Source organism: Nannobrachium achirus, assembly GCF_963921795.1.
Source record: "Nannobrachium achirus genome assembly, chromosome: 3".
Lineage (NCBI taxonomy): Eukaryota > Metazoa > Chordata > Actinopteri > Myctophiformes > Myctophidae > Nannobrachium > Nannobrachium achirus.
This window is the reverse complement of record NC_137812.1, coordinates 43,687,945-43,705,107: the sequence shown is the minus strand read 5'-3', so window position 1 is coordinate 43,705,107 and position 17,163 is coordinate 43,687,945. Positions and strand designations below refer to the sequence as shown.

General features: G+C 42.8%; 2 protein-coding genes across 2 annotated transcripts; one reads left to right on the top strand and one right to left on the bottom strand.

Moving 5' to 3' along the window:
• Nucleotides 1-484: 484 nt before the first annotated feature.
• LOC308280981 (thioredoxin-like) lies at nucleotides 485-7,674 on the bottom strand. Its single transcript, XM_080721021.1, has 5 exons — nucleotides 7,555-7,674; nucleotides 5,365-5,469; nucleotides 3,689-3,748; nucleotides 3,457-3,522; nucleotides 485-1,612 (listed from the first exon to the last, which is right to left on the bottom strand). Exons 1-5 carry the CDS (start codon nucleotides 7,576-7,578, stop codon nucleotides 1,550-1,552), a joined length of 318 nt encoding a protein of 105 aa, XP_080577147.1. The 5' UTR covers nucleotides 7,579-7,674; the 3' UTR covers nucleotides 485-1,549.
• Nucleotides 7,675-8,403: 729 nt separating this feature from the next.
• fbxo10 (F-box protein 10) lies at nucleotides 8,404-16,922 on the top strand. Its single transcript, XM_080721873.1, has 11 exons — nucleotides 8,404-8,525; nucleotides 8,933-9,573; nucleotides 9,730-10,548; nucleotides 10,718-10,867; nucleotides 11,278-11,414; nucleotides 12,135-12,205; nucleotides 13,728-13,880; nucleotides 14,098-14,448; nucleotides 14,571-14,881; nucleotides 15,339-15,526; nucleotides 15,743-16,922. The coding sequence occupies exons 2-11, from the start codon at nucleotides 8,989-8,991 to the stop codon at nucleotides 15,924-15,926; spliced, it is 2,949 nt and encodes a 982-aa protein (XP_080577999.1). The 5' UTR covers nucleotides 8,404-8,525; nucleotides 8,933-8,988; the 3' UTR covers nucleotides 15,927-16,922.
• The last annotated feature ends 241 nt before the right edge of the window (nucleotides 16,923-17,163 follow it).

Below are 17,163 nucleotides of genomic sequence, written 5' to 3'. Positions count from 1 at the left end.
AATTCAACTGTTAATGTTCCTTCCTTCGTTCTTAATTGTTATATTAAATATTAGATATCAGTGGAAAACCTTTGTCGTTGTTCTGACTAGTAGCACTTGAACCAGACAGCAGTACACATTCTACACAAGTAGCCTACAAGCACACACAAGAATGCAATTACAGGGAAGGGTCATTGTTCTCATCATGGTTCTTGTTAACGTGAGATAGATAATGCTATAATGGGTGCCATAACACGTTCATGCGGGTATAGTGAGATGCAGAATGTGGTGGTTAGACCATCAGTGCAAGATCCACCAGTCTCACAATATATGCACTTTGCTAAACACACAAAATATTTCAACACAATGCACAATGGAAGACAAGCGTGGACATCTGTCAATTCAAATGTAAAATCATAAGTCTGAAAAGAGCCATGTTACAGCACGAAAGTGACTACAAGACACAAATAAATGCATACTGTATGGGAAATAAATTACTCCAAAAAATTATTACGCTTCACTTTTAATGCCTGTATGTCACAGCACTGGCCTTTTTTTTTTTTTACAGGTTCCTGTGTGTGATTTTGCCTTCAACTGAGTGCCAACACCAGCTGCTTTTACTTTGTCATACTGTTATTCTGTACCACAAGATTATAGCAGAATAAGAATTATTTGCATTAACAAGCAGTGTCTATCATTATTTGGTGTAATTAGTATTCTGAATGCTGTAATATGTTACCATCATCTGCTGTATTGTATGTTTGGTAAGAAGCTCTAAATCTATATGACTTGCTACAATATTACTCTGGTGTTAAAAGTCTACGATTCTGCAATAAAATGAAACATACCAATATTGTCACTTGTGAAGAAAAGCAAAGGTTTCAAATCAATTCAGTATAAAAGGCAAGTAGTAATTTAACATTATGAGTTACTGTATGGTCCAATACAAAACAGCATGCCTGGTTTTAATATACCGGTATGTAATGTTTGATCATTGCTGATCAAATAAACAGACCATGTAACATCAGGTTTTTGAGACTGTAGTCCACCAACCAATACAGATAAAAACTGGTGTTTTAAGAACCCATAATGCATTTTGCCTCTCATACCAAATAGTAGATATGAGTGTAAAACAAATTAAAATAAGACTCATAAATAGGTTGTGTTGTGTTTAATTAAACATTGTTGATCGAGCCAAGTGCAAGGAGGTCAGTGAAGTAAGAAAAGAAGGATGGCGAGCACAGAGACGGCAAGAAATTGAGAGAACTGCAGCAAGAGAGCATGGTAGCCATACTTGTATGAATTATGTTGGACTTGGAATCATTAGTATACTGACTCAGGGTGTTGGGCAAGTGGTCAAGGATGGAAGCAGCATTGGTGCCCATTATACAACAGTGATTAATTCCTGGAGGAGAAGAGAAGACTGAAGCAAGTAGAAAACAATGGAAGACATGTACTTTATGACGTGATGATAACTACCCACACAAATGCTAGAGGGGAGTAGTGTTGGCAATGGGTAGAAATAAAAAGTGTTGGAAGGCCGCACAGGTGACCATTCAAGGGTGTATCTTCACTTGAAGCCATCAAACATCTCTTGAAGCTTATCCTTATTAGCCCCGGAGAATTGCCCCAACTGAAAAGGAGAGCAGAGAGTAAAGTTGATTATTCCTCTAGGATTGACCAAATTATTTTTATTCCAGCCAACTGGAATGTAACATTTACAATCAATATGAAAAACTCTTCACCTCTTTTTTTTTTATTATTGTCAGCAATCCTAGCTACTACCTCTCAGACTTCATAATGGATGTAATATTCTACTCTCCTAACTGCCACTATTCACACTTTGCCGCAAATTGGGATTCAGCTGTCCTTATACAAACCAGTACTGAATAACATGTACTAAACTGCGCTCATCCATCAACACTTAACATGTCACACCACCTGACATGCATCATAATGCCACTACAATGTCAGTCCTTAACATGACATGATTGGGTGATTTATAGCTGTAGAGTGCCATAACCGTGTGTGTGTGTGTGTGTGTGTGTGTGTGTGTGTGTGTGTAAACAGAAAAACATTGATTGTGATACTGTGTGCATGGCCCTCCCCAATATCAGAGTCATTGATGCTGTGCCCAGTGCTGCCCGCCAGAGTTTAACATGGACAGACATCAGCTTAAATGAAAACCGAAAAAAGAAAAACCATCACAGCACATGGCTGCAGATATACCCGCTAATACAACCTTTTTCTGTGTGCGTCATAAACAGGTCGATGAGGAAGCGAGAAGGGCCCCTATCATCACTTGCTATTTTATAGAGATTAAGGATATAATTACAGACTTTGCATGCACAAGCCAAGAACAAGTTGTTCAGCTAGTGATGCTTGTAAAGTCTGTATATGTTTTACTGTCTTGAGCGCCATTCAGTACCTACTGCAAAATTTCAGTATAAGTATAAGATTCACAACCTAACTATGTGTGAAGTGTGTGTGGGGGTAGATTATTATTATTTAGACATACTGACACTGTAATGGGTTTTTATTTTTATTTTGCATTGTCTACATGACTAGGATTCAAATTGTGATATGTGATATGACTGTTGGGATGCGAGTTACATTCAGATTTGAGCATCAGTATAAGGGCCAGTATAGCATTTGTAGGACCATGTCCATCTATGGTGTCAAATGTGTGGTGACTTTAGCTATAAGTTCATGTAAATCTATGATGTTTTTTGACTTCTGTAAGAGTAACGTGGGAGGAGGGGTGCACATTAAATGTGGTCACCCTGGGGCACCACACTGAGTTAACCCGGGCCGGTGAGTTCCAGTCAGGAGGAATCTGGCTGCTGCGTTTTGGACCAGTTGCAGGGGATCAGGGACGACTGTGTACAAGGAATGGGGGGTGGATGACTTTCTCATGGTCTTGGGCAGAGAGAAACGGTTTGAATCTGGCGATGGTACAAAGCTGGCTTTCACTACTGCCATTTACATGCTTGTCAAAGTGAAATGCAGAATCAAAGGGCTTTTGACAAGGGAACAAGAGTGGACAGGTTGCCAAGTTTTTTTTATCTGTGTAATGGAGTCAGGGGGGCCAAACAGGACAACTTCAAACTTGCTTTCATTCAACAGTAAGAAGTTTTGTTTATTCCAACACGTATGTATGTCCTCAAGGCAGTTCATGAGACTGACTTGTTTGGACTGGCCGTCTGGATTCAAGGGAGATAACTGTATGTCATCAGCACAACAGTGGAATGAGATGTGATATTTATGTATTATGATTTGGCCGAGGGTAGATTTAAAAAAGGATGGGGCCCAAGATTGGACCTGGTGGTACATCGCAGGAGATACTAGCGGGGGAGGAAATCAATTGTATTTACAAGATATACAGTATATAAAGTATGTAAATTACATATGAGTGGAGTGGATATGTTTGATTACTACCCAAGTTAAAGTATATGAAAGGAACGTAAGAGTCCCTACCTTCGCCTTGTTCTTGTAGAATTGAAACGTGGGCATGCTGTTGATTTCACAGGCAGCAGCCACATCCTGGACAACACACATCAAGAGAGTTTACTTGTATTATTTTTTGTAATAACTTAAATTTGTATTCAGCTTTTCACGACATACACTTACATGCAACATTAAGTGCGTGTGTCATTATGTAATACACACTCTAAAACATAATGCATAAATGGTTATGTGCAACACTTACATCAGCATCATCTACATCAACTTGCAGGAAAACGCAGTCTGGGTTATCGTCTGCCATTTTCTATGAGACAGAGAAAAGGGGAAGTCTGAGTATATAAGCAATGATCTCAAACCATCTAATAACAAAAGAGACATGGCAAAAATGACAGGGATACAAAAGTTAAAGGTATGATGACATATGATGGCATGCAAAGAAGATTAACATTATGATACAGAAGGTCACGTGGTCTTTCTTCAAACGGTCTGAAAAGGAGGCGGGGCCGTATCAGTTAGTAGTGAATGTATACTTCGTCCGTCGTGTGGTGCCGCTCACAACGTGATGCGTTGTTGTTAGCTAGCACCGCACCGCAAGGCTATTTTCGAGAGCTATTGTGTGTGTACACACACACACACACACACACACACACACACACACACACACAGGCTACACACACACAGAGTGTATGAGCCACGGACCTCAGTCCTCCGGTGTGCTCAGAGCTGCCGAGGAGGAGATCGCTTGCTCCGGTGTCCCGGTCAGGTGCTCCAGTCAGGTTTAGGGGAAGAGACAGCATGGCCGACAAAACTGTCTCAGGGACGGGGAGAAGCGTGTTGGACCCTCGTAACTAATCTCTGACACCTTTTTTGAAGAAGACTTGTATTTGGAGCGACCGGGACAGCCGGGGCCGGTACCTATTCGTCCGCCTTGCCGGCGCGGAGACCCCACCCCTCATTTCTCACATGGCCCTCTTCTAGCGCCACCATGAGGCCGATTCTTGCAAAACACATTTTTGGACACTGCTCCTACAATTTTCGCCCTAAAATCACGCAAATCGGTACACAGTATGTCTACACTCATCCCATCAACATGAATCTGTCCCATATAGCGCCACCTCCAGGCCGATTTTTACAAACACATCTTTGGACACTGCTCCTACAGATTTTGCCCTAAAATCACGAAAATCACTACACAGTATGTCTACACTCATGTCATCAACATGGATCAGGAAGATTTTGGCAAAACACAGTTTTGCCCTATTTGTGGAGATAAGTGACCTACGGTCGCTTATCTCCCGATTAGGGAGCCTTACTGGTTTTAAAGTTGGTTTAGAAAGTCGGAAACACACCTCGGACAGCTTTTGTTGGGGCAGTTTCAAAAGATAATGATATGGATACTCGACTCCACCCCTCCCCCCATATTAGCCCAATCAAATTAATGTATTGCCGTTACTGTACAGAAAGTACTACTTTCAGTACAGTAACTACAATAAATTAATTTGATTGGGTAATTTAACATGGGGGTACATGACATCATTAAGAAATGTGGCTAATTTGATAGCCTTAATTAGCTGTTTTGGCCATGTCACCCGACCTTCAAGAACTGACAGTGCAAGTTAATCTATTGTGCATAGCTTAACTTACAGCTAGAGCAGGCTCACAGCGCATTGCGAGCATGTAAATGGGCTATTATATTTCAAATAGGCGAAGTATATAAAGTGTTGAAGTAGTTAATGTATATAATAAGCTAAGTAATAATATAAATCTGCAAAGTAACTAGTAACTTACGTTTTCAAATAATTGTAGTGGAATAAAAGTAAAAAAACAAACAAAATACCTCAAAAGTGTACTTAAGTACAGTAATTGAGTACATGTATGCTGTTACTTTACAGTTTACACCACTAGACTAGTCATACTTACATGGAAGTGAGGGGAAATCATCTTGCAGGGTCCACACCACGTGGCTGTGAAATCCACAACCACCAGTTTGTCTCCTGCATCTTCCAGAGCCTTGTCGAAGGCCTCCTAAAAAGGGAGAAAAAAAGAAGAAGAGTTTTTGAGTTGGTTCCATAGATTCCAAGGAAAGACAAAAGGGTCAAACAACATGCATTTTGAAATCAAAACAAGAGCTGTGTTGCAACAGCCTGGCACCCACTGTTGAAGTGCATTATCTCTAGTCCCCTTGGGTTGTTCCCAGCAGCAGTGCATGGATTTCACAAGGGTTCACACAGGTGGCAACTCGTAGTAGTATTGCACACACCAGCTGTGCATTACCACCAAACCCAGTGATTAAACACAAGAGAGGAGAAGCATATAGATACTGGTACGTGTCACATTTCCTAGACATCTCACAGTTTGTGGACAGTGACACGACAATCTAATTCAAATAACAACCATGCCATTTTGACAAATCTTTTGCTGTGTCATTTGCTTACTCAATTTCCTTTTGGCAATTTTTGTTTCTGCTCTTGCAATTACCGGTTTCTAAACTACTTTGTGGATTGAGGAAGGTACATATGTGGCCATGGTGAAGACAAGCAGCAGTATCACAAAAGGAAGTAGTGTCCAGTGTCCACACTGGTAATGCTGAAAAAGCTCCGCTGTATTGTATTGTATTGTATTGGGTTGTCAACATTTTGATCAATCAGATCAGGACATATAGATATATGTTCTGTGTGGTAGTGGGACTACCTACACATTGAGTAGGCTATATTCAGTGGCGATTTGGAAATGGTAAAGAAAATGTTCCAGTATGCTGTGCTGTGTATTGTGATGATAGAGCAGTATTAGATAGCCTTATATTTTGCCCCAAGTGTTCCTGCCAATCAGCCAGTAAAAAGTTCAGCTAATACCACTTCAGAAAGACAACTACGTCAGCAACTCATCCACTCAAGCAGATATGTACCAGCCTAGCTCAGCTAGACACAACCCCCCCCATGTTAAAACATGGTGGGGTAGATACTGCAGTTAGTTAGCTAGCTGCATTAGTATCTAGGCTGGTTATACCAGGCCTGGTGAACATATTATGTTCATTAGCTTACTACTCCCTATTACAGTGGCTCCCTACTACTACTGACAGGCCAACAGCGCTCTCTAGTGGGCCTTTAGGCCCACTAGAGGTTGGTGTTATTTGTTTTTCACTTAGGTTTATTCCCTTTTTCGCGGTTGTCGTGTATTTGATGCTTATCGTGTACTGTACTAAATTAATAAATACAATGAATGATTATGATTAAGTAGGCCTCGGCTCGTTTATATATTTCATTGCAGAAATGGACAAATTTGGGTTATGGAAATCGTTTTTACGTGCGTTCACGGCGGTTGTCGTCGACTTTTGGCAGGCAAGTCGTTTTAATTTACAGCACAACGCCGGCGCGCCACTGCCATTTATGATGCTGCCTCGTACGACGACGCGCGCCGAAAGATAGCAGATATACAAGCTCATAACACATCGCCGAAGGCAGAAGCCATGGCTGAAGCCCTCTTCGTGAGTTTGTAGATCTTCCATCTTTCGACGCGCAAACACGACACGTGATGAACGAGGAAGCGAAGCATGCAAAGCTGAAGGATGTTTCATAACAGCAGCTGAAGATGCTGCAATAACTTAATGGATGAGCTAATTGCTAATATGACTCGGATGGATAAAAGTAGCCCAAATTTCTCCATCAATAACTCGTGTGTGTGTAACCAATTAACCAAAGCACCAACCCATTCACCACTACGACCAGAAGCTGTGCTTTCTTTGATCAACGGATCATAGTTCACGAGGCGCGACAGGCTGACTACATACTACATAAAGTATTATTCTAACAAACAGATGCGAGAAAACACATGAACTACTGCTTGAATTAAGGCAGTGCCACTGATTAAGATTATTTACAATTTTACCAAAATGTAAATTCCATCCATCGACTTGATTATTTCATCTGCAGTTCTTGTTTAGCCCACACATTAGCTTGACCATTCACTAAAGTTTCATCATAGCCTACTCATAGCTCAATTTCATATCGTTTTTGTCTGGTATGTAATTTATTACAAATCCAAGTGGATCCGTTTATCAGTAAACTGTTTAACTACACGCCACCAATTATGTATTATAATAAAGTTACTTACTTTATCTTCGATAATGATGACCATGTTTGCGGTGTGAGGAGATGTAGCTGTAGTGCTGGTTCGGCTTGGTTGGGCTAAAAAGGGCTCGCCTCTCAGTGCTCGCACACGAACGTTAGACAATGGAACTCCAGGGAACTCCACATGGTCCCGCCCTGGCCGCCCAGTATTATGCCGTTTATTTAATTTTCATGTATTCCATAATAGATGAAATGTATATAGCCTACTAGCCCTAGAATAGCTGTGATACATTTGAATGTATTCCAAATCCAAATACATTTAAATCTATGTAATTTGTATGCCTTTATGACTTTTAGACATTTCATTTGGCTATTATTCCATACAATAAATATTCCATATAGGCTACATTTCATGCCCTGGCTGGAATGGCTGTGATATTGCATGCATTTCAATTTAATTCATTCCAAATACAAGAAATATTTGTAATATACGTGAAATGTAATTTCACAGACATTCTAGGGGTAGCATTTTTAGCCTTGGATCAAGATTATCATTGCTTTATTTTCTGGCATTTATTTTCACATCTTATAGATAGATGCAATTGTCAGAATCGATCAAATAAATCTATGATAGTCTTGGTCCAATGTTTGTTAGCAGGCTGTGATATTACTACATACATCTTATATTACATACATTTCATGTTCATAAAATGTATGGAATATCACAGCCATTCTAGGGCTAATAATGCATCTGTATCATAATTTAGATCTGTATGGAATCTCTTTCCTCTCCCCATGCCTCAAGGGGCGTCCTGGTTTCTATGGCTCACTTTGCCGTAAAGCGAGAGGAAATGTCTGAAACCACCGATGCCTCCTTTGGTGAGAGATGTTTGTTATTGACTTTAAAGAATTGGAGAGAAGTCAATACCGCCGCTATGTGGAAGGTCAAAACGTCAAAAAGCGATGCGCATAGGTTTCAAAGCAACTTGTGAAAGGCATGGTTCCTCAATTTAGGTACGTATCCGAATAACTCATGTCGTTGCATCTCGTATGTCCGACGTCGCAGACGCAGATAGCATGTTACATGTTGTTGTCCACAAACAGAACATAAAGCGAGCATAATGTTTAGCCGATTCATATACAAAAAGTCACAAACTTGCCCCAGTGTATGTGCTATGCAAAGCAAATGGCAATACCTGTCTGGTATGACAAATTTTGCGATTATTATATAGATTAGATATAGGCTGCCTATCACTCTTCTTTCTTTTTTTTTCTTCTTTTTTTCCCCTTTTTTTTTACCAGAATTTCTATGTTCGCGGGGGGAATTAATAACATGAGTATGATATTCAGGCATTGTGATGCCTGAATAATAGTGTTGATCGTTTCCTTGTCCAACTTGCATGTTTGGCACTTTCCCTCAGGTGCTTCCCTCCATGACCCCATTATCTTCAGGAGGTGAAGTAGTGCCTCTGCTGCCATGGAGGTGGGCAGCCTCCCAGTTGAGTTGTGGAGGGTTATCCTGGCCTATCTGCCTCTTCCAGACTTGGGACGCTGCTGCCTGGTGTGTCGTGCTTGGAGGGAGCTCATCCTCTCGCTGGACAACACCCGATGGAGGCAGCTCTGCCTGGGTTGCCAAGAGTGCCGACACCCCAACTGGCCCAGTCGACCACACCAGGAACCCCCATCCTGGAGGGAGGCCTTGAAGCAGCACGCTCTGGCCAGCCGGACCTGGACTCAGAACGGGCCTGAGCTCCAGGCATCCGTCTGCCTCCATCTTTTCCGTCGGAGAAAGGACCGCAGGGTTTGGCATGTTGGTTCTGGGTGTGATTTTGAGACCCTGCGAGGGGCCCTGGGAGTGGCAGGACCATACGACCGCGTGGTTCTTCACCCGGGAGTGTATGAAGAGCAGGCGGAGGTGACGTTAAAGGTGCCTGTAGAGCTAGTTGGACTAGGCCGGCTGGGGGAGGTGTCCTTGCTCGTGTGTATGGAGCAGCAGTGCCCAACTGCCAGGCTGTGTAATCTGGTCTTCATGCCAGCCTGGTTTTCCACCGTAGTTTATAAGGTGAGTGGAAACATTAAAGACCCTAATTGCACAATACTGATATTGGCCAAACCAATATATCGGTATGGCTCTAAAATTACTTCATCCCTTATGTTGTATAATGTAAATAAATGTAATCTTCTGATTTCATCTGACTCTCTCCTTCCTTTACTACAGACGTCCTGGGGTCATGTCCAGCTAGATAACTGTAATTTTGAGGGTGCTCAGCTGCAGATCCTTGGCAGAGGAACATGCCAGGCTCGTTTTTGCTCCTTTTCACAGGGCAGCTCGGCCCACTTTCTGGGTGTTGCCCTCAGCTTACTAGATAGCTGTGACTTCTCTGGAAGCGACACAGTCTCAGTAACTGTTGAAGGTCCTCCGGTGACAGAGAGGAACTGGGCATGTAAGCACTTGGCTGCTCTGGCCCGAACATTCACATCTTGGGGCTTGCCCGGGAATAATTGCCCACCAGCAGACCCTCAGACTGGGTATACCAGTGGAGCGCAGCCTCCTGCTGTTAACGTTTCTTTAGAGAGAGGAGATGGGCAGAGGAAGACTGGGATGGATGTTCTGTGTCAGGGCACAGTGATTGAGGACGGCTGGATTGAGAGTGAGCCCAGTGAGGCAGAGGAGGAGAGCCAAGAGGTAGAAACAACCAGGGACATCACTCAACCATTTACACTGGACTTCAAACTCCGCCATGACCACCACGGCCTCACCCATCTCCTAAAGCCCCGGCCTGATGGGTCTCTGCCCCCGGCCTTCTCCCCTGACCCCCCGTCTGCAATCCCAGAACTCCTTTCATTGCAGCAGGAGCTACACAGGGACCCAGAGGCCCAAACACTTGCAGGATCCATCCAGGGCTGCATTCTCAGGCGCTGCCTCTTCCGGGATGGGAAGGGTGGAGTGCATGTCTGCAATCATGGACATGCTAGGCTGGAAGGGAATGTGTTCCGTGGCCTGAACTATGCTGTTCGCTGTATACAGAATGCCACGGTAAATAGGAGAATTATTGTCATACTATGATTTTATACAACAACGAAAAAAGTCAAAGAAGCTTCCATTTTTGATAACATAACAACTGAGAAAAGGCTAAGACAAAAAGCAATTGCCATGTTGATCTGTTATTTGATCTCCACTCTTCCTCTCGCTTCTCCCTCTTCAGATAGTGATGTTGCGTAATGAAGTGAGTGAGTGCCGTGCATCGGGTGTGTTCCTGCGTCTCTCTGCACAAGGCCTCATCGCAGAAAACAATATTCACTCTAATGGTGAAGCAGGGCTGGACATCCGTAAGGGGGCCAATCCCATCATCCTGGTAACTAGTGCACTACGGTCTTACCCTGTACTTATTATTAGCCAGGCAGACAGGTGAATGTCATCTGTTTGGCTAATCATTTATTGTCCCACCTAGGGACAATAATTTTAATAACAATAATTTTAAAACACTCATTTTACTCTGCATCCTTGCACAAGTTCCCCTTATTCCTGTGTTATTATCAAATCACCCTGGTAATGATGACACACACTGGTCAAGCAATGACATCAGAATGTGTTGATCCTGATTCCTGCGGATACCACAGGTACCAGGCCAGCCACTGATGATCATGAAAGTTAATGACAGTATTGAACTCTCTGAACACATTTTCTAATGTACTGTAACTTCTTTGTGAGCATGATCTCCAATGAAGATCTCCATTGCTTCCTCCCCTCTCTTTCTGTCAACAGTGTAACAGAATACACAGCGGTTTGCGTTCTGGTGTTGTTGTCCTTGGCAATGGTAAGGGGTCCATCCGCAGCAATCAGATCTATAACAACAAGGAAGCCGGTGTCTACATTCTCTTCAATGGGAATCCTGTGGTTAGGTACGTACGTAGGAGTTATGGCAGAATGACTCCCCAAGAGATGTGGAGTTTCTATTCCCATCAGTGGGAGAGATGCTTGCAGTATGCAGTTGTTTTTACGATATGTGGTTCTAGTAGGGGGAGAGCAGTGAACAGTGGTTCAACCTTTTCAGGACACAACCCCCAAAATAACCATATTTGAACTGGCGACCCCCCCAACCTGACGAGCACTAAGAGTTGAGGAATTACATTTTGTACAACACGGTTCTATTGTGAGAATAGACAATCTTTTGCGAGGTGTTGTGAGCATGTAGATCGGCTATTTTCACCATTTCTGCCTCTAACATTTGACAATTTGGCCAATGTTTAATTTGTCATTTTAAAGTCCTTAAATTGTCAATTGAAATGTGCAGATGCACTTAAACTTCATGTTGGTTTGTTTATTGTTGAGTGAGAAAACAATGTTTCACATTAAGCTAATCATCTGGGGGTCCCGACCCACTGGTTGAGAACCACTGGTCTAGAAGAATTTGTCGTGTGTCTCACCAGAGCTAATCTAGCAAATGTTGATTTATTTTTATATTTTATATATTTTATATTTTATTTTATATTGGAGGTTGGATTGGACTGAAACCTTGCTCAAATATGGAGATGACTGACATCATATTACTTAAGAAGAGGTTTTTTCTGACATTTTCTTCCTCTCGGCTCATTAACTATGACTCCTACTTTTTCTCGTAGTGGGAATCATATCTTCCAGGGCCAAGCAGCAGGGATAGCTGTAAATGAGAACGGCAGAGGGATGATAGTAGGTGCGTAAATCAGTATGGGGTCATTTGATTCACATTATTCGCATAATACTTTTTTCTTTGCTTTTTTGTCTTTACCAAAATCACAAGGACAACATGTCCGTACATAGACAAAAATGTCCGTGGCAAGACCTGTCTATGAGTTTTTTCCTTTTGTTGTTACATTGTCAATACTTTTTTCTTTTGTTTTGAATATTCACACCCATAACTTGTCGGGATCACATGCTCATTAATATGTTGCAGGAGATTTATGGTATTGTACGTGATAAGTACGTTGTACGTGAGTCAAGTCAAGGTACAGTGGAAAAGAGCAAAAACACAGCATCTCTTCTGTTGAGAAGGAGCACCAAGGCAAAGGAGGGCCTTGACATCAAACTGTTGTGACACTGCATTCCTTTCAATCCTGTCACACCCTTCACTAATAATCACGCATTATGCACATACCGCAACATCTGTTTAGACAGATAACTTCCCAGTCTCCAGGTTTTCTAAAGTATAGGCACTTTATAACCCTTACATCCCAATTTTGAGCATGTCATTATAGGCTAGAAAGAAAAGAGAATGGCTGATCTACAAGCTCACAACGTGCCGTAATGCGTTGTGAGCTTGTTGATTGGCTTTTCCCTCTAATAATATAGATTTCATTTTTGTGGCTCGTTTTAAAATGTGTAGTGCAGTCGAATAGAATAGACACTATGGCACATCAAGAGTCCATTTACTACTGTATTAGCCTTACATTAAGCCGATCCTGTAGTAGTTTCTGCATTGATGACGTATATGGCTACAGTAGCGTCTTAACGCTTTGACAGACAGGTCCGGAGTATGGTCTGCAAAACTGCTACTGCGGCTCTACACATGCACACATGCGAGACATATCTTCCGTACAAGTTCTGCAAGGTTTTTGCGACTTGTCCGGTAGCCTTGTTTAATGTATTAGTCTGTATTGTTAAATAAAATGAGTTTTTACCAAGTGTGTGTCTTTTCCAAATCTAGCATCTCTGGTTTGGTTAAAGATGGCTGCACTTATCACGTGACGGTCATCCATTCCCCCATTCGCTCATACAAGGACGGGAAGAATGCACAATAATGCTTCCAGCCACCAACGGGCGCTGTTGCAGCTAACGTTGTAGCAAACGAGGAAAAGTTGTACACTTGGTAAAAACTCATTTTATTTAACAATACGGACTAATACATTAAACAAGGCTACCGGACAAGTCGCAAAAACCTTGCAGAACTTGTACGGAAGATATGTCTCGCATGTGTAGAGCCGCAGTAGCAGTTTTGCAGACCATACTCCGGACCTGTCTGTCAAAGCGTTAAGACGCTACTGTAGCCATATACGTCATCAATGCAGAAACTACTACAGGAGCGACTTAATGTAAGGCTACTACTGTATACATTTGAGGCTAGGCCTATTCTTTTCTGGGAATATAATTGATCACTTGTTTTGCATATCCGTGGGAAAAATAAAATATTGATAGAAATGTCCACCACAAGCTGCACCTATGCTATTTCTCTTAACCAGAGAACGTGATAAGAGAGAACCAGTGGGGAGGCGCTGACATCCGCAGAGGAGGAGACCCAGTCCTGAGGAACAACTACATCTGCCATGGCTACTCAGATGGTGTGGTTGTGGGAGAAAGGGGCCGTGGACTTATTGAGGGAAACCGCATATACTGTGAGTAATCATCTCCGGTTTGTGACATCGATTGAATTCCTGTTAGCCATTCATATAGACTAGCAGACTAGCAATCACAGAGGGAAGGAAGAACCCATTTAGAACGTTACATGATGCCACCCATTGTATCTGTTATTAACTAGGATGGGCCTACTCTTTCTGTCTCTTATATGACACAAACACTAATGTTTAATTTTCCCATCTTCTTTCTTTTAAGGTAACAAAGGTTGTGGTGTGTGGGTCATGTCCTCCAGCCTCCCACAGCTGCTTGGCAACTACATCACCCACAACCGCATGTATGGCCTGGCTGTTTTCTGCCGGAAGGACCCTGACAGCGGAGAGGCAAGGGAAGGGATCCATGCAGGACAAGACCGAGCAGGTGCAGGAACAGGTGGAAGGGAAGGGAGAGGGGGAGAGGTGGGAAGAGGAGGAGGACAGGAACTATTCAATGAAGAAGGGGAGATGCTGGCATTGGAGAGTGATCTGGAAAGTGAAGACGAGCGCTACTCTGCTCGACGTTCCATCAGCGTGGCCCTTGTGGAGAGCAACTGCATGAGCCACAACGGAGGTAAGAATGAGAGCCATAATGAATGATGGATCTAATATCATTGGTATTATTACTGTACATGAATTTGGCTCAAGGCACTCTCTCCCATTCTCTCCTCCCTCCCTCCCTCCCTCCCCCTCTAGCGGTAGGTCTATATGTAAAGAGCAGTGAGCCACTGAATGTCATTGCTAATCTTGTGAACAATAATCGTGGAGTTGGCATCGCGGTGCTACAGAGCACACAGCTCACGCGGATGGTGGCAAACTGCATCCACGGCAATAGCCGGGGCGGTGTTACCGTGGAGAAAGACTGCAGGGTGGAGCTCCGTGGTAACGGCGTCTATGAGAACGGAGGCCACGGCATCGGTTTCTGCGGTGATGGGCAGATTGGAGAGAATGACGTGGTCGGTAACCGTGGATGTGGCATTCAGGTTTCTGACACCGCAGATGTCAAGGTGAGCCACACTTTGGCATGAACACACAAATACACTTGTCTCAAGCATACCAAACCTCACCCAAATGTAACTTTTTCTCAAGATCAAGCTTAGACTTGTTTGACAGAACCGTATCGTCAGCGTAGGTTGGACTAATGTGTATTTTCATACATTTAAATTTTCATACTGTAAATACCTTCTTCTAGTCTGCTTTTCTTTCCCCTCTACACCAATTCTCTGTGCCAACAAATAGCCGATCTACAAGCTCACAGCTTGTAGATGTGCTATTTTTTGGCTAATGTTCCACTAAAAATATAGGGATGATCAAATGATTAATGTAAAAAATATGATCCTATTACTCAAAGATTTGGCGGCCCCCCTGTAGTAACTTTGAGGACCCCCTAGGGGTCCCGGACCCCCTGTTGAAGACCCCTGCTCTAATGTTTTGTTTTGTGGTTGTATCCGCATTGTTTTGTAGATACTGCGCAATCGTGTTCAGCCAACACATGGGTGTGGCATCGCTGTGCTAGGTCCAATGAAGGGCATCGTCCATGACAACATCCTCTTCCAGGGTCATCCTGGAAACATCAAACCACTGTTACACATCGACTCTGACAACGAGAGCTGCGTGTTACGAAATAACAGCATACGCAGGCATAGTAACAGGTAGCTAGACGTTTCATCCATTTCATTACACCCCTTATTCTCTCATCTTTACCTATTGGTGGTTCCTGTCCTGCAACACTTTCTCCTCTCCAATTTACTCTTATTCAACCGTTCTCAATGTATGTATGGCTTTAATTATGTTTACCGGTACTTATGTTATGTGTAAAACATATATATCCTTTTGAATATTAAAGTCTTATCTCCTTAACTTTATAGCTGCTCATCTGCCACACCCTGGGTTCTGGAAAACCCACCGCCTCGTCCTCTTGCTGAGCTGACTTCTTGCCCATCCTCCTCTCAATATCCCTCCCGCCTTGCCATCTCCATGACGACAAGGCTCGGTGCCACTGTGGACAGTGGATGCCATAACAATGGCAGTGTGTTTTGCAGCATCCTGTGAGCCGTCTCACAACCACCTTGGGAGGTTAGGGAAATATGTTATGGCCCCCATAACCTCACATTAATGTGCTTAGACTATATGGCACATGTGCAGTTAAAACGCCTGCTTACGTCTAGACTTCCAGCATTGCAGTTTCTGTTAAATTGGGCTTTATTACATCGTTTCCCACTTCCATGTGCGTCACAGAAACGGAAGTTGGTAGGCCAATCAGAGGCAGGTGGGGGCGGGTCTTTTCGTATGCAGCCTCTAAGAACAGCTGAGCCGCGCAACATCGGAACTGGATGGAGACGTGCCAATAAAGCTCTGTAGAAAAAAAGATGTGCTTTGATTGGCCAGTTGTCACTTTGACTGGCAGAGTGGTCTCCAGCACTCCTGGACGTCCGGCCTCCAGTTGTTGCACGTCGCTCCAGTGAACTGCAGCAGCGGATGAGGCATCTAGCTTTTTATATCTATGTATACTACGCCCATTCTTCACAGGGTAGGAGGAGCTGCCAACCACTATTAACCACTTAATAGCAAAGATCAGCTGGTCTGGTCATGCTTGGACTGATGTATATATAAGTATTCTCATGTGACCTTTCCTAAGTTCTTGTCGATTAAGACATTCCAAAACATTGCCCTTTTGTTGGGCTGCTCATTCAATGTTGTGACTTTAGAGGGCCCTTCATCACTGAAGGAGCCAGCCAACTCTTTAAACCTATTTTATACTTCATCGTACAACAGTGTCACTTGCCGAATGTTTTTAGTTGATAATCAGTTGGTTTTGACAAGTGACACTGTTGCTAGACCTTGGCTTGCATCTACCATATGCCTGCCAAAGGTAGAGAACAAAGAACCTATTGTTTTAAAGTTAAAAGCACACATTTTAAACGTGTCAATCTTCATATTTTAATAGCTTTAACTGTATTAAGCATAAAGATATATTTCTCTTTTTTTTTATTGTATATCGTTTGGCTTTCTGCCAAGCACTTCAGAAATGCAAAAACTTGCTCATTATTTTAAATCCAGGAGTCTTGAGTGTCCACTTCTATTAACAGAATAAGTAAACCTGTGCCTTGTTTCAGTTGTAATAAATGGACCGTAGGTATCTCGGGTAGTTCTTATTTCAATGTGAATATGCAAAAAAAGTCCTTTGCACAGACTGCTGGACTGTTGTCAGGTGAGCCTCTCTGTGCCAAGCAGTTTGCATTTGTATTATAGTTTGCTTTCTAAAATGTGGCAGTTGCTTTTTGAAATT

Excerpts from the sequence above, each read along its gene's own strand:
- LOC308280981 (XM_080721021.1), bottom strand. The coding sequence starts at position 7,578 with ATGGTCATCATTATCGAAGATAAA. Across the intron at positions 3,523-3,688 it reads TTGATGTAGATGATGCTGAT|GATGTGGCTGCTGCCTGTGA; the intron begins GTAAGTGTTGCA and ends TGTGTTGTCCAG. Across the intron at positions 1,613-3,456 it reads TCTACAAGAACAAGGCGAAG|TTGGGGCAATTCTCCGGGGC; the intron begins GTAGGGACTCTT and ends TCTCCTTTTCAG.
- fbxo10 (XM_080721873.1), top strand. The coding sequence starts at position 8,989 with ATGGAGGTGGGCAGCCTCCCAGTTGAGTTGTGGAGGGTTATCCTGGCC. Across the intron at positions 11,415-12,134 it reads AATGGGAATCCTGTGGTTAG|TGGGAATCATATCTTCCAGG; the intron begins GTACGTACGTAG and ends TTTTTCTCGTAG. Across the intron at positions 15,527-15,742 it reads ATACGCAGGCATAGTAACAG|CTGCTCATCTGCCACACCCT; the intron begins GTAGCTAGACGT and ends TTAACTTTATAG.